This window comes from Schistocerca nitens, chromosome 5, assembly GCF_023898315.1.
Source record: "Schistocerca nitens isolate TAMUIC-IGC-003100 chromosome 5, iqSchNite1.1, whole genome shotgun sequence".
Lineage (NCBI taxonomy): Eukaryota > Metazoa > Arthropoda > Insecta > Orthoptera > Acrididae > Schistocerca > Schistocerca nitens.
Genome location: NC_064618.1, coordinates 692,828,639 through 692,854,256, shown reverse-complemented (window position 1 = coordinate 692,854,256; position 25,618 = coordinate 692,828,639). Strand labels below are relative to the sequence as shown.

The 25,618-nt window shown below is 38.4% G+C and overlaps 1 protein-coding gene across 3 annotated transcripts in view; it reads right to left on the bottom strand.

The window, feature by feature from the left end:
* LOC126259161 (uncharacterized) overlaps positions 1–25,618 on the bottom strand; it is a 659,794-nt gene that overhangs the window by 14,822 nt on the left and 619,354 nt on the right. For all 3 annotated transcript variants that reach the window (XM_049955714.1, XM_049955715.1, XM_049955716.1), the window contains one exon: positions 574–744. In XM_049955714.1, coding sequence (XP_049811671.1) covers positions 574–744 — 171 coding nt within the window. The remainder of the gene's footprint in view (positions 1–573; positions 745–25,618) is intronic.

Sequence of the window (25,618 nt, the reverse complement as noted above, 5' to 3'; positions counted from 1 at the left end):
ATAAAAGAACAGTACATTGCAGCAGTGATACAATATTTGTGTGAGCTATTTTTGAGTTCTACTCAATTCTTTGGAATTAACATTAGAATGTAAATGAAGAGGTTTTAGTGATTTGGACATGTGCTGGTAGTGTTTGCAATTGGCTGTTGTAGATATAAGAGGGTTTTAGTTACATACAAAGACACACACATAAAGAGCCTTTTTCTTAGATTCTTTATATGGTATGGCGTACCCTCACTAAGTACCCTACAACTATTTGCAGAGTAAATTTGTAAGCACAGTTATAAATGTAAATAGTTAATTTCTACAAAGAACAGTGTTTTTCTCAACATTTTCAAGTGACCTTTTCCTCCTCCTCTCAACAACTTAGCTTTCACCTTTCCAACTTATCTTCATGATTTGTGAGGAAAGAACACAATAAGATTTAGTAACATCCATAGAACAGACAGACTGAACACTGCCAGAAAACTAAGAAGAAAATGAACTGCAAAACTGCAAAGTAAGGGGAAGTAAAAGAAAAACAACTTCGTATTTCTGTTCAAAAAGTCCATAGATGATAGCTGTTTATCTCACCTGACAGCACCCCTGGAAGTGATCCTCTCCGTTGTCCTGTATTTGGTGCAGATGTACCAAACATCTCTGGCCCGCCTGAACTTCGCCGTCGCAGCATTTTCTTCCTTGTGCGCCACCGTCCTGTTCCTGCTGTATCTGGTACATCTGTTCCATTGGATCTCGGTATATTTTCTGTAAATAATTGAAGATATGCATTAGTATATGTGCATTGTAAAGTAATGTGTGACTGACACTTTCAGTATACTTTATATAACAATAACTGACAAATTCGGCATTGCCTGGGTATTCATTTTATAAGTTTCTATTAGAAACGAAAACAAAAACTGAACTGTGTTTTATATAACACTAGCTGACAAATCCGGTATTGCCTGGGTATTTGTTTTACAAGTTTCTATTAGAAACAAAAACAAAAATTGAACTGTGTTTGCAGTGAAGTATTGAAAAATTTCATTTCCAAATATTTGTGAAATTGCCCATGCAGTCATATAAAGATGTATGCGTAATGTAATAATGAGTAAGCACAATATCCAGATTAAGAAATATGATCCATGACAGTTTCTATATGCTGGGTGCAGCTGATTCACATTTGCACTTTTGTAAACATCTCTATGACAACATCTCTTCATTAGCACTATAGACAGCTATCGATTTCACCTACAGCCATTTGCACTTCACAGCTCAAAGCTGTCAAAGGTGCTGCCAGATGTCATGGATTACCAGCTACAACATAATCGTGAATATGAACAGTGATCCAATACTGTCAAATGCTTTTTATTCCAGTCTTTGATTGTCAAAGGAATTGATATTGGGATCAAAGACTGGAATAAAAAACATTTGTCACAGATTAGGCTGACTCCACTGTACGAGTGTCTTAGTAGTGAAGAATAAATGTATTGAAATTGCATGTATGATGCGACATTTTTTTATGTATATCAGTATCTATGACATCGTATCTGTTGATGTGTATGTTGTACAATGATAAACTTGTGTAGGTACATTCGGAAGCATTTATGGATGCAGCCAGCTAAGTATGTTGTGAATAGAGTGGGTATCAAAGAAGCAATAAATTTAAACATCATTCCTGATGTGGCAGACTTTTACACACCTCAGTGTGTATGATGTCACATCTCCTAAACTATGGGTGGTACCATGATATACTTATGCAGGTGTATTTCGCGGCATATTTGGATACAGCCTGGGAAATTTACGGTGAATACAGATAGCAGCACATTTAAACATCATGCATGATGCATCAGTTTCTTAGGCATCTCATTGTTTATGACATCATATCTCTTGAACTATGATAGGTACATGGTTCTTGTCCCTACAGCAATTGTTGCTTGACAGTAAGGGGTATGTGTACCAAGTTTGGTTGAAATCAATCCAATGTTTTAAGAGAACAAGTGGAAAAACACACATGCACGCATGCACCCCCCCCCCCCCCCCCCCCACACACACACACACACATTTTTATAACACACATGGATGAAAGAATATCAAAATCAAAAACTTTATGTATGTATCATGTAAACCAAGCTGTACAAAGTGGTTCATGGAATGACACATGGACATCAGAAGAAAAGAAAAGAGGAAGAAAGACTGCATAACTGGCAGAGTGAGAGGGGAAAGGGGGCCATGAGTTCATTTTTTTATCAGGTACCATGGCATTATATGAACCAAAGCTACTTAGTTGTGGAATGAATAAATTCATAGTGTACAGAATGCTGATGAGAAAATTCATAAAGAAAAGACACTAATGAATTAAGAAATCACAAAAAGAAATGTAACACATTACAGAGAAATACTAGCAGTTAATGTGACCATTCTTGTACAGAATACAAGGAATGTGCAATAAGGAAACCATTCACCTTAGATTTTAAGCCTTGGGGCTTATTACTAATCCTTTTAGTTCTGTTCGAAGTCTAGAACTGGCACTGCAGATTTACCTTATCAACAATCTTCTTGGCTAAGAAATATTCTTGGTGAGCCCACAGAGTTGCCTCACAACATGATACCATAGGAGGTAATAGAGGGAATGTTAGCAGAGCAAACAATATTTCATGTTCGGATGTCAGTGACAGTGCAAATTATTTTTATAATGAAGATTGCAGCATTTAGTTTCTGCACAAAGATCTTGGGGCAATAAAATTTCTCTTTTCTAAGCACTCCATATCAGAAACAGTATGTGCTGTGTTTTGTACCAGCGAAGTGTTAATCTGTAGTCTGAAAGCCCTATGCTGATGTTATGGCATAGCGTATTAGCTACATTATTTTCATTACACCTTCCAGAATAACACTTTTGTCATCTGCAGAGACAGAGAGAGAGAGAGAGAGAGAGAGAGAGAGAGAGAGAGAGACTGTGGCAGCCTTCCTTCATGTTACATGACCACAGTCAGACATGAGCCTCTTCCCTTTTTGTTGGCATTGGGGACAACCTTCAGCTCCGTAGTTTGCAAATATGAAAAGAGCCATTGTTGAGCATTTTCCCAAATCCCATAATGTTGCAACTTATGTAAAAGTATTGCATGGTCCACACAATCAAATGCTTTGTTAAATCAAAGAAAATACTGACTGTACTCAATCTATTATTTATCTCTACTAGTGCCTACGCACAAAAGAACAAATTTATTTATTTATTGGAATGTTCCTTTTCTTGCAACCAAATTGCTAGTCTGATAGCAAATTATGTTTACTGGGATGTGCCAGTGCTGTCTTACACATTGCTTTCTCTTTTTTTTAAACTAGCTGGTAACTGTCTACATTCTCTCTTTCTCCCTTTTTATAATGTCATATCACTAACTAGTATTTCAATGTCAGCAAACTAACCACACCTGAAAGACACATTGTGCACCAGTGATTGATATAGATCTAATATTCAGTGCACTGATCTACTTCATATTTCATCATATGCTTGAGAGTATTTGCTCTTTAGTGATTTAATAACTGGTTCCACTTCATTTTTGCTAATTCCCTGTAACTACATATGATATAATGGTCTTTGAAGAGTTATGTATATTTACCTGGATGAACAAAATTTTAATTTTACTTGCCAACTGTTGTACATTTTGTACAACTCTGCTGAACCACTAGCAGTTTCATTCTTACAAAAGAAAAAGTGTAGTATGCCATGCATCCACATCTGCCTTGACCTCTGTTGTTCAGCTGACCATACAGTTTTAATTTTGTTCTGGAAGTTTCCTATTCTCTGTTGTTAAGCATTGGTTTTGTCTGCCTGGAAATATTCTTCAAACAAGGGAAACTCCAGGTTGGAATATCAACAATGAAAGGGAAAAAAAGACAGATTGTTACTCATCTGGGTAAAAATGACATACTCAGTCACAGACAGGCACAATGAAAAGACTGTTACAAGTTTAGCTTCCACTCAAAACTTTACCTGCGTCAAGGCAGAAGAAGGCTTTTTCTGAAAGCTGAATTACAGGCCCATATCGTTAACGTCATTATGCACCAGGATTTTAAAACATATATTGTGTTCGAACATTATGAATTACCTCAAAGAAAACTGTCTATTGACACACAGTCAACATGGGTTTAGAAAACATCGTTCTTATGAAACACAAGTAGCTTTTTATTCACATGAAGTGTTGAGTGATATATATATATAAAACAAAGATGATGTGACTTACCAAATGAAAGTCCTGGCAGGTCGACAGACCACAAACAAACACAAACATACACACAAAATTCAAGCTTTCGCAACAAACTGTTGCCTCATCAGGAAAGAGGGAAGGAGAGGGAAAGACGAAAGGATGTGGGTTTTAAGGGAGAGGGTAAGGAGTCATTCCAATCCCGGGAGCGGAAAAACTTACCTTGTGTCTGTATATGTGTGGATGGATATGTGTGTGTGTGCGCGCGAGTGTATACCCATCCTTTTTTCCCCCTAAGGTAAGTCTTTCCGCTCCCGGGATTGGAATGACTCCTTACCCTCTCCCTTAAAACCCACATCCTTTCGTCTTTCCCTCTCCTTCCCTCTTTCCTGATGAGGCAACAGTTTGTTGCGAAAGCTTGAATTTTGTGTGTATGTTTGTGTTTGTGTGTGTGTCTGTCGACCTGCCAGGACTTTCATTTGGTAAGTCACATCATCTTTGTTTTTAGATATATTTTTCCTACGTGGAATGTTTAAGAAACAGTTTGAAAGTTTACATTGAAGTCGTCACACAAAATTAACTTTAGGTTTTTCTTAACCCACTGAGTTACTAAAATTTTTCCCCATAATCAACCCTACATTTACCATTTAAATTTACAAAAATTAACATGTTTTGTCTTACACACTTTTCTCAAAATTATGTAATGTTTTTGATAGGAATTCTTTACAAATCTTACCTTACTAATTATTGAAGTGATGGGGGGTGAAGATAATATTGTTTTAGAAGTTTTTGTATGTATGCTATTCCTGAAAACATTCAGCCATGTGGAATACCAATTGACATTTCTCACACTCATACCATGTGTCACTTTTCTTCCTCCTTTCTTTATACACTACACAATTTCTGGAGGATGTTTTCTTGATGGGGCTGTGTGTGTGTGTGTGTGTGTGTGTGTGTGTGTGTGTGTGTGTGTGTGTGTGTGTGTGTGTGTGTGTGTGTGTGTGTGTGGAGGGGGGAGGGGGGGGGAGGGGAGGGGGGGTGATAAATCTAACAAAATGTGCCCAATTTGCTGCTTGCAGCGTAATGAGGGAAATTCCAGATTGGAGTCGTCCAAGTGTAGGGTAGTCTGGTAGAGTGACCCACTCTATTATGTCTTCAGCCAGTTGAATCCTAAACTGATTGAATCAAGATGTTTTTCCAGTCATTTTGTTCATTAGGACATATGAATTGAAAATCCCAATGTGCATCATGTTAAAGAAAAATTTCCTATATTCTTTGGCAAAATATTCTCATGAAAGGAAAAGATGACAACTGCTGGTCCTCTCTGTCAACTGCATTCATTAAATTGTTGTACTGCATAATTGCTGGGGTTTCTGGAGTGGGGTTTTGGTTTTCCTATCATTTTTTCCTGCTGCTGTCATATTGACATCTGTGCGGGTAGTGGTTAGAATATTTACTTCTTTTTTTATCCATCCACTTCAGAGCCATGAGCTCAAGAGAAAATAATACATGTGTCTGTCCTTTTGTTAGTTTAGATTTCTGGAACAGATCTGGCATATTTTGCCTTGTGGATATAACTGTCCCTACAGCATTTTTGCCACTTTCAGTTAGCCGTAGAAACAATTATGAGAAAGTGTACCAGTTATCAACATTTACTATAGGACCACTGCCAAATACAGTTGCATGAGGTATCCAACAACAGTTACAAAGTTTCAATAATCTGAATTTCTTTACTGCTTGGCTCGTGCCCCCCCCCCCTCCTTTCCCCTGTATAAGTAACAAATCCTGAACAATAGCCTCTATCTGCATCACAGTTTTGAAAAACTTTATTCTGAAATGTGCCCTTTTTTGACGTACCTCTGTATTTCACGAGGATTTCATCAGTTGCAGTATCTTCTTCAGGATAATAAACACTTTGGAAATTTTGTGTAAGATGATCAGTAACAGGTTGCAACTTGCTTAGACAGTTTTCAGGCTCGGCATTTTCATTATTTACAAAATGAAGAAATATGTAAGAATCTTTTACATGGCACGACATCAGGAAAGAAATGAGTATGAATAGATTTTTCATGGGCCAGTATGACTGAAGTGTTGGCTCCCTCAGCTGTGCCATAATACATCCAGCAAAATATGCTTGAATTTCATCAGATGCATTAGGACACCAAGGACTGTTTGATTTTGAACTAGGACTAACAATATGTTGCATATTTATTTGGTTCTACTGCTACATCCTCTCAGAAAGACAAATGAACCATTTTTCTGTACTGTAAGGGGGTTAGTTGTTGAGGGAGTTGTCTATGAATCTCATGACTGATGCCACTTGGACCAGAAAATGAAATTTTGGAACGTTTATCCTGATTTATTTACCATTACCATTTTTCTACCTTCTGTTTTTTTTTAAGTTATAACTTTAATAACAAAAGACTGGATCAATTCCATACGAGGAGAAAAGTTTTTTTAAGCCAAGAAACAAATATAACAAAGAATAAACAACCGTCTGTTTTCTTTCATGGAATAAACATCAATGTGCACTGTGCGCTCAATCTGGTGATGTCGATTTCCACGCAGCGCCCCCACCATAGATTGGAGCTCCGAGGACATAGGGATACTTGTATCCTAAGTGTTCGCCAGCTTTATAATATCTCAGACACATCTGCGGCTCCTCCTCCAAGGCTGCCGGATTTGTTGAGGTTAGTGGCCTCTCTACCCACGTTGTCTCTTCTTCTTGCATACCAGCAGTACAGGGGCCATCTCTATCTGTTGTTGCTGTCCTGCCTCTCCCTTGGGAAACAGCATGTGTACAGGTTTCACTCAGTCTATGGAGATAGTTTGCTGCTTTCCGTGGAACTCTATCTTCTTCATGTGGCTGTCTGTTACCAATCCCTTTTATCGCACAGAGTAAGGCAGTTGCAAGGGTGGTCGTATTGCATCTGTCTGTAACCACAGATGGGAACAGTGCCCCAGGTCATTGTGTACAAACTGGGTGCCCTCTCCATGGTGAGAACCAGGTGCCACACATTGTTTGGAAATGTCTTCTCGCACTTGCTGTAGAATAAAGGGCATGTCTCTCACCATTGCTTCCAATGGCGCAGAAAAAAATGCTGCTTCCCCATAAACCAAATCTACTGTGGAAGCGCCTGAATCTGGTTTGCAAATGGTCTGTAACCCCAACACCACCACTGGTATGGCTAAAGTCCAGCTCTCGGCATCGCACACCAATGCAGTTTTCAAGGTCCTATGCCAACGCTCAACCACGCTATTACTTTCAGAAATGTACGCTGTCATGGGGTGATGCTGGAATTCACATGACTTTGCCAGCTCTAAAAATAAGGTCAATTCATATCGTGGCCCTGGTCTGAGATCACACAAAGGGGGGCAACCGAAAAGAGCAATCCAAGTTGCCAAAAACACGTATGCCAATGTCTTCATTGATATGTCAGCGTATGACACTGCTTCCACCCACTGCATGAATGGGTCTACAGCAGTAAACAAATAACAGTACCCTTCTGAGGATGACAGTGATCCTATGATGTCTAGGTGAATGTGTGTGAACTGCTCTGTAGATGTTGGAATGGTGGAAACTCTCCTATTGTTTGTGCATAAGCCATCTGACCTCGCATTTTTCGCATGCAATGCACATTTCTGCCCATCTATGGCAATCTTTCTTAATGCTTGGCCACACAAAATGGTCCATCTGCAATTTTATAGTACTGTTCACATCGGGGTGCGCCAGCTGTGTATTCTATTGAAGGTTGCTCATCACAGCTTTTCAGGAACAAAAGGTCGAGGTCTGTCTTGCTGTCACACCAAATGCTAACCTTCATCCCCGCCTGCCTCACTTGCTAAAATTTCAGTCCAATAGTGATGTTCTGCTGGCACTCTTGTAGCTGGGGGATCCTTGGCCTGTGCAGCTGCCAAATGTTCATAATCAGTTGTCTGTGAGGTAGTACTGATCATTGATCAAAAACTTGGTATGAAATTTTCCGCTCCCTAAATATGACGCAAATCTGTCATGAACTGGCCAATGAATTCTAGTTGTTGAGCTTGTGGTGGAGAGCAGTCGTCATTACATTTGCTGAATGTGAATGTAATAGGTTTGTGGTGAATAAAGAGTGAATGCTCTGGCTTCAATGTAGGAATGAAAATACTGTACAGTTCCGCACATTGCCAGAAGTTCTCTGTCATATGCACTCCATTTGACCTAAACTGCTGTGAGTTTGCATGAAAAGAAACCCGGAGGCTGCCAGTGGTTTTCTGCAAATTGATGGAGAGCTGCTCCTACTGCTTGCTGACTTGCATCGGCCACTATAGCCAATGACGCATGCAGTACCGAGTGTGCCAAGAGAACCTCTTTCTTCAGATCTTCTTTCACTTGGTAAAATGCCTTTTGCACACAGAAGTACCACTTCAAGGGCCGCTTGCTAGTTTGTTTTTTCCTGCCAGTGCCACTGTCAGTGGTGCCTGAACCTCAGCTGCATTTGACAGGTGTCAATGGTAGAAATTTACTGCTCCTAAAAATCTTCTAAGTTCTTGGTAATTGGATGGTCAATGTCTTTCTTCAAAAATGGCTATTTTGTCCATAATGGGGTTATTCCATCTTCTGACACTGTGACGCAAAAATGTCACCTGCTGCTGTCGGAAGGTGCATTTCTCCTTGTTGATAGGCTGAAAGGCATTCAGACATACTCAAACAATTCAAAATGTGTTGTGACTGCGTCTTTGGTATATCTGCCTCTGCAGTTGGTACTGGATGGCATGCCTTCTTACAGTCAGTCACACTAAAGACTGTCAATCCTGCAAGGAAATTAGTAAAATCCTTAAGTTTGGGTACCGGGTAAGCGTCTGGCACTGTGCGGGCATTTAACTCCCAACGGTGACCACACGGTCTCCAAGCACCATCCTTCTTTTTTTACTAAGTGTAATGGATATGCCCATGGGCTTTCAGAACTATGTAGCACATCTGCTTTTAACAAATCCTCGAATTCAGCCTTTGCTGCCATAAAGCAGTCTGGGCTAACCTTCTTGGTAATTGTGATACTGACTGACCGGATGTGGTTCTAATGTGGTCCATTGCATTATGTGACACCACTGGCTGTAGTGCCCTTTGTTGCCGTTTTTGCCCTCTGCCATCTCTTTGTATATGCAGCCTGTTGTGCAACGTATATCTCATCGAAGTGTACCTATGACAACTTCAACGTATCTTTTAATCTGTTTAGCAATGACATTTATTCAATTCCCACATTACATAGGAAGTGGGCATCTAATATAGTCTCTAACACCTCTGCTAGCAAAAGTTCCAATGGCAATTGTTTAAATCCTAAATCCACCTCCATTTCGTAGGTGCCATAAGTCATTATAGGTGAGGTGCACCTGTAAGGTTGTGGTGGTAGTCTGATAATTGCTGAATGACAAGACCTCACGTATTTAAATCCTGTGAAGCAGTGGATAACATTGACAAATTACTCACCATCCTGGGTACCTCGTCACGCTCGCCTCCCTGCCAAAGGTGCTTCTGTTGGTTCTTGCAGCCTGCTGTGCCTACTGCTGGCTGCCAGTGCTGTTTGGGTATGCACACAGTCTTGTACATCTCATTCCTTATTGCTGAACTACTGATGGTATCAACACATCTTCTCCTGATGGCTGTCGCTGTTAGTCCTGTTGTTATCTTTCTTTTCACTAGGTGTGCTGCATAAACTTTGTCCGTGCACAGGTAACTTACACCGCATTGACTGCACCAGGCACCTGTGCCAGCCAAATGTGCTGGTGCATCATGTCTGCTAAGTCTTCCTCTCCAACGGTGCCCCGTAGGCGTCACCAAAATGTGGAAGTAGTCCTGTCACCCATCTGTTCATTCTTCAACACCGGTTGTATGGGTCATTCAAGTCGTTTAGACATTCTGTCGTTCATTAACTTCTTTAAAAATGTTTACTGCCATTCCATTCTAGGCTGAAGTATTATGTCCGCAGCTATAGTAGCAGCTTTGGTGCCTATGCATTTACAGCCACTGCAAACCTCATATGTTCATCAGCTATTTCATTTTGCTCGAATTCCAGTTCAAGCATCATGTACCAACATTCCAGTTTTTTCTGGCAGGAACTGTGGAATTCATACTTTCATCTGCAGCGTGCTTGTAGCTACACCTCTGCCGCTAAGTGCCATCTGTGGATTCATCACTGGACTATTTTGCTCTACTATGATAATTGCAACTCCCTGATTGGTCTTTGTAGCTCACCTTGAATGCCCACTAACTGTTCTTGTGTATATGTCTGAATCATCCTTGGACCCAACAATATCTATCAACTTTGTATTTTCACATGGTTGTTTCTGCTTGTTTGCAGGGTCACCACTGTACAGTGCTCCTCAGTATCCATGTTATTAATTTTGACAAATATTGTTTCAGGAAAGCTATAACTTTGTTCGTGAAAGGCTGAATCAGTTCCATACAAGGAGAAAAGATTTTTTTTTTAAATGAAGAAACATCGATATAACAAAGAATAAACAAGTCTGTTTTCTTTCCACCGAATAAACAATACTGTGCACTGTGTACTCTATCTGGTGGCGACGATTCCCAAATGCTGAATCTACAAATATAGTATGACCCCCTACGTATCAATCCCATAGGGATTGCGAGGATAAGATTAGATTAATTACAGTGTGTGCAGAGCCCTTTATGAAATCGTTTTTCCCATCATATGTGAATGGAGCGAGAAAAAGCTCTAATAATTGGTACAGTAGGAAGTACCTTCTGCCATGCAGTTCAAAGTAGTTTGCAGAGTGTGGTATAGAATGAATTGTTAAAATGAAAGATGTTTAATCAAAATCTGAAAATATTTCTCCTCTCTGCCAGACATTTCATTTCCATGAAAACATTGCCAGAGTATTTTACGGCTGCATAACTGATACCTTTCTTTGCAGAAGTTACATTCATTTAAGGGTAATGAAGATGACTTTTCCTTCTAGTGTTGTACTTGTGAATATCTGTTATTCTCAAACTCTGACAGATTTTTGATAAAAAATTTCACAAGTGGATAAATGTATTATGCAGCTGCATTTGGTATTCCCAGTTTCTTGCAAACTCACCTACAAGATGTATGTGTTTGAATCCTACACATAACAGTGATTACTTTCTGTTGTGCAAGAAATACTTTTTGCATAATTAAGAAGTTACCTCAGTATATTATCCCATAAGACATCAGTGAATGGAAACAAGTTAACATACTGGTTTCTACCATCCAAAAGTCTACATCTGCTGTTTTGGCAGAATTAGCCAAACATGAATTTTTATTCCTGTTTTACTAGACAGTTTTTCCAGTTCAGATTTTCATTAGTAAGCACAGCTAAGAACTTGAAAATTTTCTACCTTGTTTATTATTTCTTGCTGTTACACTAAGTTAATAGTAGGTGGGATATTTTTTCACTGTGCGTAAATTGATGAGCTGTGTTTTTTTGAAAGTTTAACACTAGTCCATTTGTGCAAAACCAGTCATTATCCTTGATGCACCTTTGACTTCACAACAATGTTTGTGTCATCTGTAAATAGGACTAATTCTGCCATCTGATGTAAATGAAATGATAGATCACTAATATGAAGCAAGAATAGTAGTGGAACCTACAGGTCTCCCACCATAATTTCTCCCCATGCAGATATCATGTCCCTCTTTGTATTACATAGTCGTTATATAACTACGAACCTTACACATCATAGGGCCACAACGTTTCAGTGCCTTACTGGAGATGCTATCCACCTCATACGAACTTCTACTCTGTAGAGTTATTATCTTCCTTATTTCAGATAGGAGCAAAATATGCCCTGTTTATGTAAAATAAAAAAGGGGGGTGGCCACAAACTAAACAAATCTCACATGCAATAGCCAAAAAACCAAAGCCATGGAACTATTTGTCTGCTCCAAATTGTTTGCTGCATCCACTAAGAAAATGGTCTCACACAAAAATTATGCCGATCACATTGACTTCTGCAAACCCAGTATTCAACCATTACGCCTGCAGAAGAGAATCCATGAAAATGCTACAGTTTCCCAAGAACATAAATTAAATTAAAAAAAAAAAAAAAATGCTGAGATTCGTGTACAGAACCAGTCAGCCTCCATGTGAAATAAAAAGAAAAATATCACATTTAGCTTAAATTCGCCAGTCATAAACAATATTTATTTAAATCATTAAAGAAATAATATATCTTTGTATCTGTGCCTGGAGCTACCTCTCTGAAGAAGGCAAAATGTCTAATGATAGAAATCACCCTACAACCTAACTTTCATATTGTCAGAGTAATGATTATCAGATCTGCTGAGAACAGAGCTTGGCTATGGCACACGCCAAAGAAAAAATATTAATGAATAAATCATAAAGCCCCCTTTTTTATCAACAAAAGCTCTCTTCTTAAGCAGAATTGGAATAAGGGTCATAAAAATACTGCACCACTAAGATCAGTATGATCTCTCACCAACAAATACTTCTGCAATGAATTCTTATCAGTAACAAAAAGAAAATTCACTTGGGAAAACTACAAATTAATTTTATTTTCTCTCATCCTCACAGCATAAGATCATCATCCTTCTTTTGGAAGCTCCACTCCATGCTCCAAAAATGATGAGAATACCAACAGAGCATTTGCAAGGGTCCGCAGAATGATACACACAGGAGTTGTTAGTATTTATCACAACTTATCTGTTATTATGGAAACTGTTGCAGTCTGCAATTCATGGTCAGAAAAATTACTATACTGCTACATCACCTTCCATTAAACAGTAACTTCACCCTCCAAGATAAAACAAATCTTTCCTTTATTTCAGTATTCGTAACACTGTGTGAGGCTGCACAGTCTCATGACAGTGGACAAGACATTTAGAAATTGATCATTGATCTAGATTTCTGCCTTATCAACAGAGTAAATCCAACCTATTTCTTCATAGCTCATGGTACACCTCAAATGTAGATCTTGCACTGTGTGGCCAAGCTCTCATCTCCATATTTTTGAGGAACAAAGATTGACCACTGGAACAGTGATTACTTCCTAACTGTCCTCCCACTCCTTTATTTCTATTCTTCATTTCTTGGTACTCAGAATACTGAACTGGCCACCTTTTCCCTCTGTAGCAATGCTCACTACCAATCAACAGGCTGCAGCTGACAACAGCAAAATGTCATTAGGAAAATAGGGTGGAAAAAAGTGCAAGCTGCAGAAGAAATTCTTTTCTATCAAGAAACTTCAACAGGCACTTCATAAAAATAACATGTGACAGCCCACTATCACCCATCTGATAAAGTTTAAAAGACAAGTTATTTAATCCAAATTGTTTGGGAACAATGTTCTTTGAGGCCACACACCGTATTCTCCACGCTGTATCAGCAGTCACCCACACTGAAACAATGGTACCAAGATTTTTCGTCAGTGTTGAAGTTTCACTGACTGTCTCACTCCAGCCAAACCTCTTGTATAACATTTTATATCCATACCCAGCAATAACCAACAGGAAATCTTATCTTATAAATGCATGGTAGTGTCTACCAATCTACCCTTTACCTCATAGCACACAGAACCACATAATACACCATCCAATCAATGGTTTCACAACATATTTTGAGCATCAGAAACAGAAGCAGTACCAGAACCAACAGTTAAAACATCACCAGTGATAGAAGCAGCAACTCCACAAACAGAGGCAGTTCTGTCAAAACATCAGTAGATGTTCCACAGTCAGTAGAAGGTATCAGAAGATGCACTTAGAAGTGGAAAAACCCACAAGCCTTAAGTGTTTTTGGCATCCTGCCTCAACAAGTACCCAAATTGAGCAAAAACCAATCCCTCTTCCAAAGATTAAAAATTTGCAGGCCACCCACTCCCCACTATAAAATTGATTGCAGGCAGGAGAAACACTGACTAAAAGCAATGCAACCACTTTAGTTTTTTTCTTCCAACATCTACAGAGTATAAGAAATAAAAGTTTAGACCTACAAATATTCTTAGAAAACTACTCATAAACAGTACATTTAATTTATGTAACTGAGCATTGGCTTAAAGGTGAAGTTGCTTATTTTTCCCTTCCACACTACCACTTTGTTAATCATTTCTGCAGAACTGACAGAAAGGGAGGTGGCTGTCTAAATATTTACAAGAGACACTGTGCAGTATAATCCTGTACTTAAAAGTGAAAGACTGAACTACAAAAACCACTCTGAATGTGCAGCAGCAGAGATTAGACTCATGAACCTTTCAGTTCTACACTTCTATCAATCACCTGATTATGGAATAACAATATTCACTTCAGACTGGATTCAGTTCAAGGACCTAATAATCTGTGATGGGGTGACCTTAACACAGACATCTTAAAATAGTCCCGAGCTTGGTAAAAAACAGTGAAAGTGTTAAAATGCTATAACAGGGAAAACATGAACAACAGACCTGCAAGAATAATGGCTACTAGGTCCTTTGGCATTTATAGTCTTTTTATTAATACTAACATATCATTATATCTAAAAACAAAGATGATGTGACTTACCAAATGAAAGTGCTGGCAGGTCGACAGACACACAAACAAACACAAACATACACACAAAATTCAAGCTTTCACAACAAACTGTTGCCTCATCAGGAAAGAGGGAAGGAGAGGGAAATACGAAAGGATGTGGGTTTTAGGGGAGAGGGTAAGGAGTCATTCCAATCCCGGGAGCGGAAAGACTTACCTTGGGGGGAAAATGGACGGGTATACACTCGCACACACACACACACACATATCCATCCACACATATACAGACACAAGCAGACATAAAATATGTCTGCTTGTGTCTGTATATGTGTGGATGGATATGTGTGTGTGTGCGAGTGTATACCCGTCCTTTCTCCCCCCAAGGTAAGTCTTTCCGCTCCCAGGATTGGAATGACTCCTTACCCTCTCCCCTAAAACCCACATCCTTTCGTCTTTCCCTCTCCTTCCCTCTTTCCTGATGAGGCAACAGTTTGTTGCGAAAGCTTGAATTTTGTGTGTATGTTTGTGTTTGTTTGTGTGTCTGTCGACCTGCCAGCACTTTCATTTGGTAAGTCACATCATCTTTGTTTTTAGATATATTTTTCCTACGTGGAATGTTTCCCTCTATTATAACATATCATTATTGTGCACATTAAACATGGTATATCTAATTATAACTGTTTAGTAATTAATATGGTTGTTCCAAACATGTAAGCAAACAGAAACATATCTGCTTGTGTACAAATTAGTGTCAGCAAGTAAAAAAAAAATTGTATCAAATAATTTTACACATTTGTTTCATACAGCTGATTGGAGGGATTTTTATAGTAACTGTGACGTTGACAGTAAGGTATGGGAACAAATGGGTACTCTGCACTTCTGTCATGGTGCAGCATTTATGATCAGGTTTACAGCTGCTCAACACCAATGAGAGAAAAATTGTTTCTTGAATAAAGCAGAATATGGACAATAAGTTATTAAGTGACTATTTCAGATTGTTAAAAATTATCAATGAGGTTATTTGTGATGCCAAGAAACTGTACAATCAGTAATTTGTAATCAACTCAAGGGATGAAGCCCAAGCCATGTGGGTAGTTATAAAGGAGACACTGTAAGAAAAGCAAAGGTCAGTCAATGACATACATTAAGAATTACAATAGTGTTATCTCTGACCCTAAAGAAATATTTGAAATACTTAGTAACCACTTCACAAAAATTGGTAACAAACTTTCTTCTCAAATTAGTGTGCCTGTGCCCTATCTCTGTTCATACTGCGAGCTATTCCCCAAACCATTCTCTCTTGATCCAGTCACACCAGGTGTACTCTCCAGTATTAAGAAGCAGAAGTCAAATTCACACTCATGTGGTTTTGATCATATATCCCATCACCTTCTCAAGAAAATCTACTATCATGTGTCTTACCTGCTGTCGGATATAATAAACTGTTCCTTGGCATTTGGACAATTCCCTATAATTATCAAGGCAGCAGAAGTGGTTCATCTCTTCAGAAAAGGTAAAAGGAGTCTTGCTGATACCTTGAGACCTATATTTTGAGCCTATCAAGTATGTCCAAGCTATTGAGAAAGCAGTATATAACAGTGTTTTTATGTTCTTGGAATGCTTGTGTACAAATTAGTGTCAGCAAGTAAAAAAAAAATTGTATCAAATAATTTTACACATTTGTTTCATACAGCTGATTGAGTCCTCAGCAGTTTGGCTTTTGAAATGGGAGGTCAATAAATGGGACTCTACACTCATTCCCAAGTAAAGTTTATGCTGCACTCAGAGACAGGAAGTATACAACAGGAGTATTCCTTGATCTTCAAAAGGCTTTTAAATTACTTACTACTTAATTACTTATGGCAAAATTGTTAGAGTATTGAGTGAAGGGATAATGCAACAATTCCTATAGATCACATCTCTCAAGAGTACAAAGGGCTGCAATTAACTCAATAAATGCTAGAAGTACACATTCATAGGAGCAAGTATTAGACAAGACGTTCCTCAGGGTTCCACACTTGCTCCTCTTCTGTTTCTTTTCTTGGTCAATAATCTGTCCCAAAACATTCAGAAGTGTCTAGCAGTAGTGACCGCTGAGGACACTAATATGCTGCATTCAAATCTCTTTGTTTAACTATACTAAGTAGTCTATGTTATGCATTTAATGTCATGAATGTCTAAGACACCAAATATTACAATATGCTCACTTTGCTCTTACACGCTCAGTACTTACATATTGTCTTCCTTTTTGGGGCATCTCACACAGAGAGAGATTTATTATGCTGAAGAGAGTAGTCAAGATAATGAGACAAGAGCCTCAGCAAACACCTACAATTCATCAACGACTACGTAAAGGACACAGCAGTGTAAAGTGTAAAGCAAATGAGAGTTGTTCATTCTACAGATGTACTGTGAATGTTGTTATCCTTATTATGTTTTCTTATTATGTTTTTTGTTATGAGACTTGTGGTGTAATGTACCACCCCAGCAGAGTGATGTTTAACCCTAAGTTTATCTGGCCAATAAACAATGTTACTGACAGTTGAAACCATTTATTAGTTTAATAGTAAAGAACAGTTTGCGCTTTTAAGGGGCATTCAAAAAGAAATGAGCCAAAGCCTGTAAAAAGAAAACCACTGAAAAGATCCTAATGTCATTGCCTACATAGGCAGGCATAAGAATGCTGATACCCTAAATACCACTGGAAGGAGATCGGTGGCCACCCACATGATGACAGAGTCAGCACATTTGTACAGACCATCCACTACACTCAGCAGTGCTGAAAACAGAGAAATGGATGCTTAAAAAGAAAAGCAAAATGATGCACTACATTTCCTTAGAGTGGAAGGAGTATGAGGAACATAAATTCATCAAAGAATGGCACAACTGTATGGAGAGCACTATGTGAGCACTGCAAGGATCAAGGAGGGGCACAAGCAATTCAGAGGATGGATGTCGTTGGCTGATGATCCACGATCTGGAATGCCACACTGCATTAATGATACCATTGTCTAGCAGGTGAATGCCCCCCCCCCCTTAATGAAGAACGATGAGTTACAGTGGCAGCCATTGCCACAGAGGTTGCCCCCCCCCCCCCCCTCCCCCAATGAAGAACGATGAGTTACAGCGGCAGCCATTGCCCCAGAGGTTGGATTGTGCATCAGAATTCCAACAGATGTGCAGTATTCTCTGTAAACTTGAGCCATTCTTTGACAAATTTTCATTCCCTACACTCCTTGCTGTAGGTGAATGCACTGACTCCTGGACTTCTTTTGAAGCTTCCATTTCTCCGTTTTCAGCACTACTGAGTGCAGTGTATGCACATGCTCACTCTGCTCTCACACAAGTGTGCACCATTGACCCTCAAGCATGCAGTTTGGGGCCATACCTTCCTCCATAAGCAATGGCCATTATGATCCCTTCAATGGTTTCCATTATACAACCTCCAGCTCATTTATTTTTGAATGCCCCTTATACCAATTCATGTACAAAATCTCACTAAATGAGTTAAAACTGAATTTAATACTAAATTAAATGGCAGTAATGCTGACCTAGTGTAACAGTTAAATACTCAAGATGATGAGTTAAAGGAGGAATTACAGGTAACTAACCAAAAACTAGACGAGCATACAGCAGAATCACAACAACAAAAAATTAAAACTGAATAATAAGGTTAATATGCAGTTTCAAGTTTCACAGGGGAGTTACATTCTGAGATTATTAAACAATGTAACTTTGTGAGGAATAAGTTAATGAACATACAGAAACATGAATAAGGATTTAAAAGAGAAAGACTTTACTGAACAGAAATTTACTGAGGTACACAAACAAATCCCAGAGGCAATAGTAACATTAAATGTATTGCAGCAGAATAAGGATTCAGATGTAATTGCAATGTCAGATTCTACCCTTTCAACCTTGGAGCTTTAGCAATTTAATTTAACAATAAGTACAAGAAAATATTGAATCATCAGTCAGTTCATGTCATTCATCAACTGAGGCAGACTGAAAGTAAGTTTGTACAATGACACGGATGCTAAATAAATAAATAAATAAATAAAATAAATAAGAGGATTTAAAAAAGATCTAGGACAAATTAACTAAAACAAAAGTCAATGTTAGTAAAAAGAGACTTCATGATAACTGTTGGCTACCACATGAATTAATAGAGAAACTGCATTTAGGAAGTGGGACAAACTTACCCATCCCAGTTCTTAACTTAAAACCTGAAGCGGACGTTCATTATATTCACTTTTTAAGGTGTTTTTTGAATCTCTGCCCAAGCATTGGGATGATTCTAAAAAGATCAGTTTTCTTCACAGTTACTTAGAATGGTGCACTGATAAGTGAGGAAGAGGCTATTCAGAGGAGTTCTCTTCTTCGAGTGATTTTCACTGTTGGTCACTGAGTATTCAAGAAAAGTTTATATTGGAGTTAATAGACCTTAGGTGTTACAATAACATTCGGGGTAGCTACAGGAAGTATCTTGAATAACACCTGCCAAGATCCAAGAATCATTTACTAAAACTGTTGGCTCGTAGTTTATCCGACCATGTAAGAAAAGAAGAATGGTGTTGTTTGTGATCAAGTGTAAATGAGCTACTGACTTCCTGAAGAGGACTCGACATGTTGAATGAAGAACAAAGGATTAAAATAAGGCAAGGTAGAAATGATGTTACCAATCAGAACCAATAACTTTACTTATTATCAAAATTTGTCAGCAGCACCTAATCTTAAATTCAATGGTACTTCTATTTTTTGAGTGGCTACTTGATAATAAAGTGTCGCTCGTAGATTTCAAAAAGAACAGAGTATTATACGAAAGAGCAAATAATACCTACAGAGTACCTTCTAAAAATAATTCCATAACTTTTAAGAGAAGACAAAAACTGGTGTTTGTGTTCATTTAGTGCTACAGCTGATATCATTGTAGTGCAAGAACAGAACCAAACAGCAGAAGAAGAACTATTACAAAGTATAAAATAAAGATCACAGGAATCAAAAATATTAATGAAATAACAAAAGACTCAATTACAAGATATTTTACTAATACATAAAGAAGTGGTCTGTGATAAACCCAGTATTATTCAGAAGTGTGTGCGTGTGTGCGCGCACGTGTGTTTGTAAGTTTATCACAAAAGAGAAACAAAATCTTTGTTTTGTAATCCATATCATACATCTTTTATTTGCCGTAAAGGTACAGATACAGAAGTTGATCAGTACTGGTTTTACAGGACACAGCTTAAGTATGTATAATAATCCATTATTGGTAGTGAAAAAACCTGCAGGAGCTGTTTGGTTATTTTTAGATGCTCGAAATTCAAATAAACATAATGACACTGAATGGAACCAGTCCACCAGTACAGAAGAATTATTATCGAAATTTGAATGTGAGGCAGGAATTCTTTGTCTCTGTGGATCTAACAGACAGATACTTGCAAATACCACAACATGAAGAGTCTCAGCCTTACACAGCAAGCATGAGCTAAATTTTTCTGCCACAGAAAAATGCTATAATCTATTGTTTAGAGTTTACAGAATTTAAATTGGAAATAAATTATATTAAAGGTTCATTCAATATAGTGCCTGATCCACTTTCTTGATTGCCTTTAGGAATAAATAATTAGAGCAGAATGGAAGGTTCTGGAATAATTTTTAGAGTTAACTTTATGTCTGTTAGTTTTACTAATAATGAGGTACAATTACTAGCTACATAGACTAAAGAAGAATTAAAGTGTTACAAACATTTCAGCGATAAGTTCAAATTCTGGGCCGAAGGAACTTTGTCAAAGAAGGATAACAACAAGTTATGATACTTTGCTTTGGAGGGTGAATAGGACTTCAAATCACTGGAAGTAGGCATTCCTTGAATAATAGTAGAAGATCTGATTTGGTTTTTACATAACGGTTATGGGCATTTTGGTACATGCCAAGCGAAGTAAACAAATAGTGAAATTTTACTTCTTAAGAATGTAACCACGAAAGTAAGTGTGACTTTAATAACATGTGACTTCTGTCAAATGGTAAATGAAGATTTTAGTACTGCAAATGTATCCAGTAATACCAAGTGCTATCAATGACTTAACAACCACAGATTTATTCATACCTTTACCAAAAGACGAGTAGGATAACACAGTGGTTAGCACACTTGACTTGCATTTGGAAGGACAACAGTTCAAACGCATGTCAAGCCATCCTGATTTAGGTTTTCCATGATTTCTTTAAATCACTTAAGGCAAATTCATTGATGATTCCTTTGACAGGGCATGACCTCTTTCCTTCCTTATCCTTCACTAATCCAAGCTTGTGCTCCATTTCTAACGACTTCATTGTCGACGAAACATTAATCTCTATCTCCATCTCCTCCTCCTCCTCCCCCTCCACCAAAAGGTGGTGTAACTTACATGTTTGTGGCCATTGAATATTGGTCAAAACATGACAAATTATATCCTATTAATATAGGATATATGGCCACAGAAGTTAATTGTTTAAGAGATCTTTTGTAAATGTTGGAAAACAGAGATGGTTACTTACTGATAATGGCACAAAATGTATAAATAATAATTTTAAGTACTTTTTAGCATGGGAAGAAGAATAGCATATTACCATTTCTAAATACCAACCTCAGTCTAACCTTTTTAGGAAGAAATATGACATGTAATTATTTCTAAATACTACCCTCAATCTAACCCTTCAGGAAAGTAATGAAGGACATCTGAAAACTTTTTCAAACATATTTCTCAGACACATGTGCCACCTGGGCCCAAATGGTACTAGAATTTCAACTCATGTTAAATGAATTACCACATTTATATACCAATATTTCCCAATGGAAGTAGTGAACAAGAGAGTTATCAGAGAGCAGTTATGATGATATTAAAATTACTTGAATGTCCCGATGGTGTACTCTGGAATAGTAATAATGTTCAGACGTGCACAGAAAGAACTAATTAAAAATGCGGACCATACAGCAAGAGAGCACAGTACAAAGGCAATAAAGTCATAAAAGGAATGAGGTGGGAGATTTGGCATCAGCAAAAGCTTATCATTCTAGTTTTAATTTGAAGGAGGAGGCTAGCAAATTTTTTCATAAATATAAAGATTGTTATGAGCTCACAGGTATACCTCATCTGGAAGCAGTATTTTTAAAAATCTGATAAACAAAAGAGATAAAGAATTATACAGACCAGATTTAATTAAGAAATTTATTAAGTAGTAGGTATGTTGGAAAGTAACACCTCCACACTCTTTATGTGGAAACTCCTACAGCTTTTAAAATAAAACAAACATTATTAACATTCTTTCTTCATGTCTACATATTTGTGTCTGAACATAGTCACTCTGGTGAGAAACACATTTCTCCCAACCAGAGACAAGTTTGTTGATACCATCACTGTAGAATGTTTGACTTTGTTGAGGGAGTCACAACATCACCTCTGCTTACACTGGTTCATCACTGTCGAAGTGAAGTCCTCGAATGCATTCTTTGGAAATTGGATAGGGCCAAGTCAGGACAGTATGGAGGATGATTGATGAGAGCGAACCCAACGCGAAGGACGGTTGAAGATATCGCAGCGCTTTTGTGTGGTCTGGCACTGCCATGCTCAAGGAGAGAGTGCTCCATGTGTGGTTTCTGAGGGTCTTGTAGTACTTCGCAGAGTTTATGGTGGTGTCTTTAGGCATAAATTTCATATGCAAGTTTGAACATCCCACAACACTGTGAGCATGACCTTGCTTGCTTATGACATTGTCTTTAACATTTTTGACATTGGTGTTCCTTTGAGGTGGACCCTCATTGACACTCTCATCTTTCAGGATTGAAACAGTGAATCCAGTTTTCATCACCTATCACAATGTTGTTAAGGAACTCATCACCCACATACTCAAAATGCAAAAGAAATTGTTGACAGATGTCCAGTGTTCTCTGTTTCAAGTCAGGGGCGAGCATTCAGAGCACCCACTGTGCAGTTTTCTGTACTGCTGTTCTGCAATGATGGCCTGCACACATTCTTGGGATATGCCGCACTTGGCTGAGAGCTGTGTCTGTACTAATCACCAATTTCTCGAAAGAGTTTATCAGCCTGATTCCAATGTGTCTTGTCAGTTGAGGTATACAGTTATCCACTCCAAACCCTGTCACACACGATGAGATTAGCACCATGTTTCAGTCGTTACAAGGATGAACAACCATTGCTGATGTTGATAAAATTATCACCATACACAGCTTTCATTCTAGTGTTGATTTCAATTGGAGGTATGTCTTCTGTGGTTAGAAACTCTTATTACTGCAAGCTGTCTCTCAAGCACAAACATAGTTATCTTATACACCATCATGTTACATGTCACACAACTCGGAACCCTCTCATGGCATAGGGTTGCATATTGTCAAGAAACACACCAAGTAACACTCATGACATGTAATACCTCAGCTGATATTGAGAACAGAATAAAAATTTGGACGCATTACTTTTCAGCACACCTTCATAAAAACAAGATATACTATGTGATCAAAAGTATCTGAACACCTGGCTGAAAATGACTTACAAGTCTGTGGCACCCTCCATCGGTAATGCTGGAATTCAATATGGTGTTGGGCCACCCTTAGCCTTGATGACAGCTTCCACTCTCACAGGCAAATATTCAGTCAGTTGCTGGAAGGTTTCTTGGGGAATGGCAGGCCATTCTTCATGGAGCACTGTGCTGAGGAGAGGTATTGATGTCAGGCGATGAGGCCTGGCTGAAGTCAGCATTCCAAAACATTGCAAAGGTGTTCTGTAGGATTCAGTTCAGGACTCTGTGCAGGCCAGTTCATTACAGGGATGTCATTGTCATGTAACCACTCCACCACAGGCCATGCATTATGAACAGGTGCTCGATCTTCTTGAAAGATGCAATTGCCATCCCTGAATTGCTCTTCAACAGTGGGAAGCAATAAGGTGCTTGAAACATCAATGTAGGTGTGTGCTGCGATAGTGCCATGCAAAACGACAAGGGGTGCAAGCACCCTCAAGAAAAACATGACTACACCGTAACACCACCACCTCTGAATTTTACTGTTGTCACTACACACACTGGCCGATGACGTTCACCGGGCATTCACCATACCCACACCCTGCCATCGGACCACCAGATTGTGTACCATGATTCGTCACTCCACACAACATTTTTCCACTGTTCAGTCATCCAATGATTATGCTCCTTACACCAAGCAAGGCATCATTTGGCATTTACTGACATGATGTGTGGCTTATGAGCAGCTACTCGACCATGAAATCCAAGTTTTCTCACCTCCCGCCTAACTGTCATAGTACTTGCAGTGAATCCTGATGCACTTTGGAATTCCTGTGTAATGGTGTGGATAGATGTGTGCCTATTAAACATGACAATTCTCTTCAACTGTTGGCGGTCTCTGTCAGTCAACAGACGAGGTCGGCCTGTACTCTTTTGTGCTGTATGTGTCCCTTTCCACTTCACCATACACAATGAAAACAGTGGACCTAGGGATGTTTAGGAGTGTGGAAATCTCTCATACAGACGTATGACACAAGTGACACCCAATCACCTGACCACATCTGAAGTTTGTGAGTTCCACAGGGTGCCCCATTCTGGTCTCTCACGATGGCTAATGACAACTGAGGTTGTTGATATGGAGAACCTAGCAGTAGGTGGCAGCACAATGCACCTAATATGAGAAACTTATGTTTTTAGGGGTGTCTGGATACTTTTGATCATATAGTCTACCTCAGATGGCCTTTAAACTGTGTGAATTTTGTAGAGCGAAACCTACGAGACCCAAGCTGGTTGTTATACATATCATTTCATATTTTGATTTCTGTATAATTATCCTTCATCTTTTATAACTATATCTACATCAAATTCTATTTTCTTCCATCATTTGTACCCATGCTAGAAGCATAAGGAACTTTGGGAACCTGTAGTAACAATAAAGAGATTGGTTTTCTCTCACAGGCATTGTTAGCTGATTATTAGTACAAGTAATCCATACCAGACAGCCATCAGAGTTTTGTTTTGTATTGAAGGAATCGTGCTTGGGTGTGCAGATGAAGCCATCTCTGCACAATAACTCATTAAATTTACTAGCTTATTTCAACTTTACTTTAACATTGTTTGTGACAAGCAGAATATGATCATTAGAAGTTTGAATAGAGCCATTTTCTGCATTACACACACACATTACTTACTTCGCGTCAACAATATATACTAAGTTCTACCTGTATAGCCATAAAAGAAAAGTAAATAATTAAATTACAACATAGATATTTCTCTTCTCTCAAAGGCATCATCATGTTCTTTCTTTCTTTCCTTGTATAAATAATAAATCAATTAAAGCTTTATTTACACCTTTTCAAGAAATATCAAAAAATATGTATGGTACTAAAAAAAATGTTCTAGATGAAAACTTAATATTTGTATTCATTGTAGAGGTTGCTGTAATCGACAAAATTCAACTTTTCCAGTTATTGCAATGAAGAACCAATGCATTCAATTCTGCATTACTTTTGCAATAAAAATGTAAACTTTTTTATAAACAGTGACACTTTTATAAAATTTTAATTTAGTTTTGCAAATCTAATTGTACAGTAAAAATTTATGGTTAGACATTTAAATGTCTGGTTAGTAAAATACTTTTACCATGTTGCAGGAACAATATCAGAGATGTAACAGTTTTATGTTCCCATCAGGGTGCTTGATTTCAGTGAGTCCCCTGGCCTCTCACCATTATTGCAAACCATTGTTGGTTGCGGAGGAGAAGCAATGACAGCTACTTCACACAAAACTTCTCTCTGATTTCCTGCTGTCCCAAATACTTCACTGACTGGGCAATATCGAACACCTCTGTGAGAGAGGAGTTTTCACACTGTAAAGTGCATTCACAAACTCCTCTATCAAGAGCTGAGGGTATTACAGAATCGCAAACCACAGAATCATCGTATG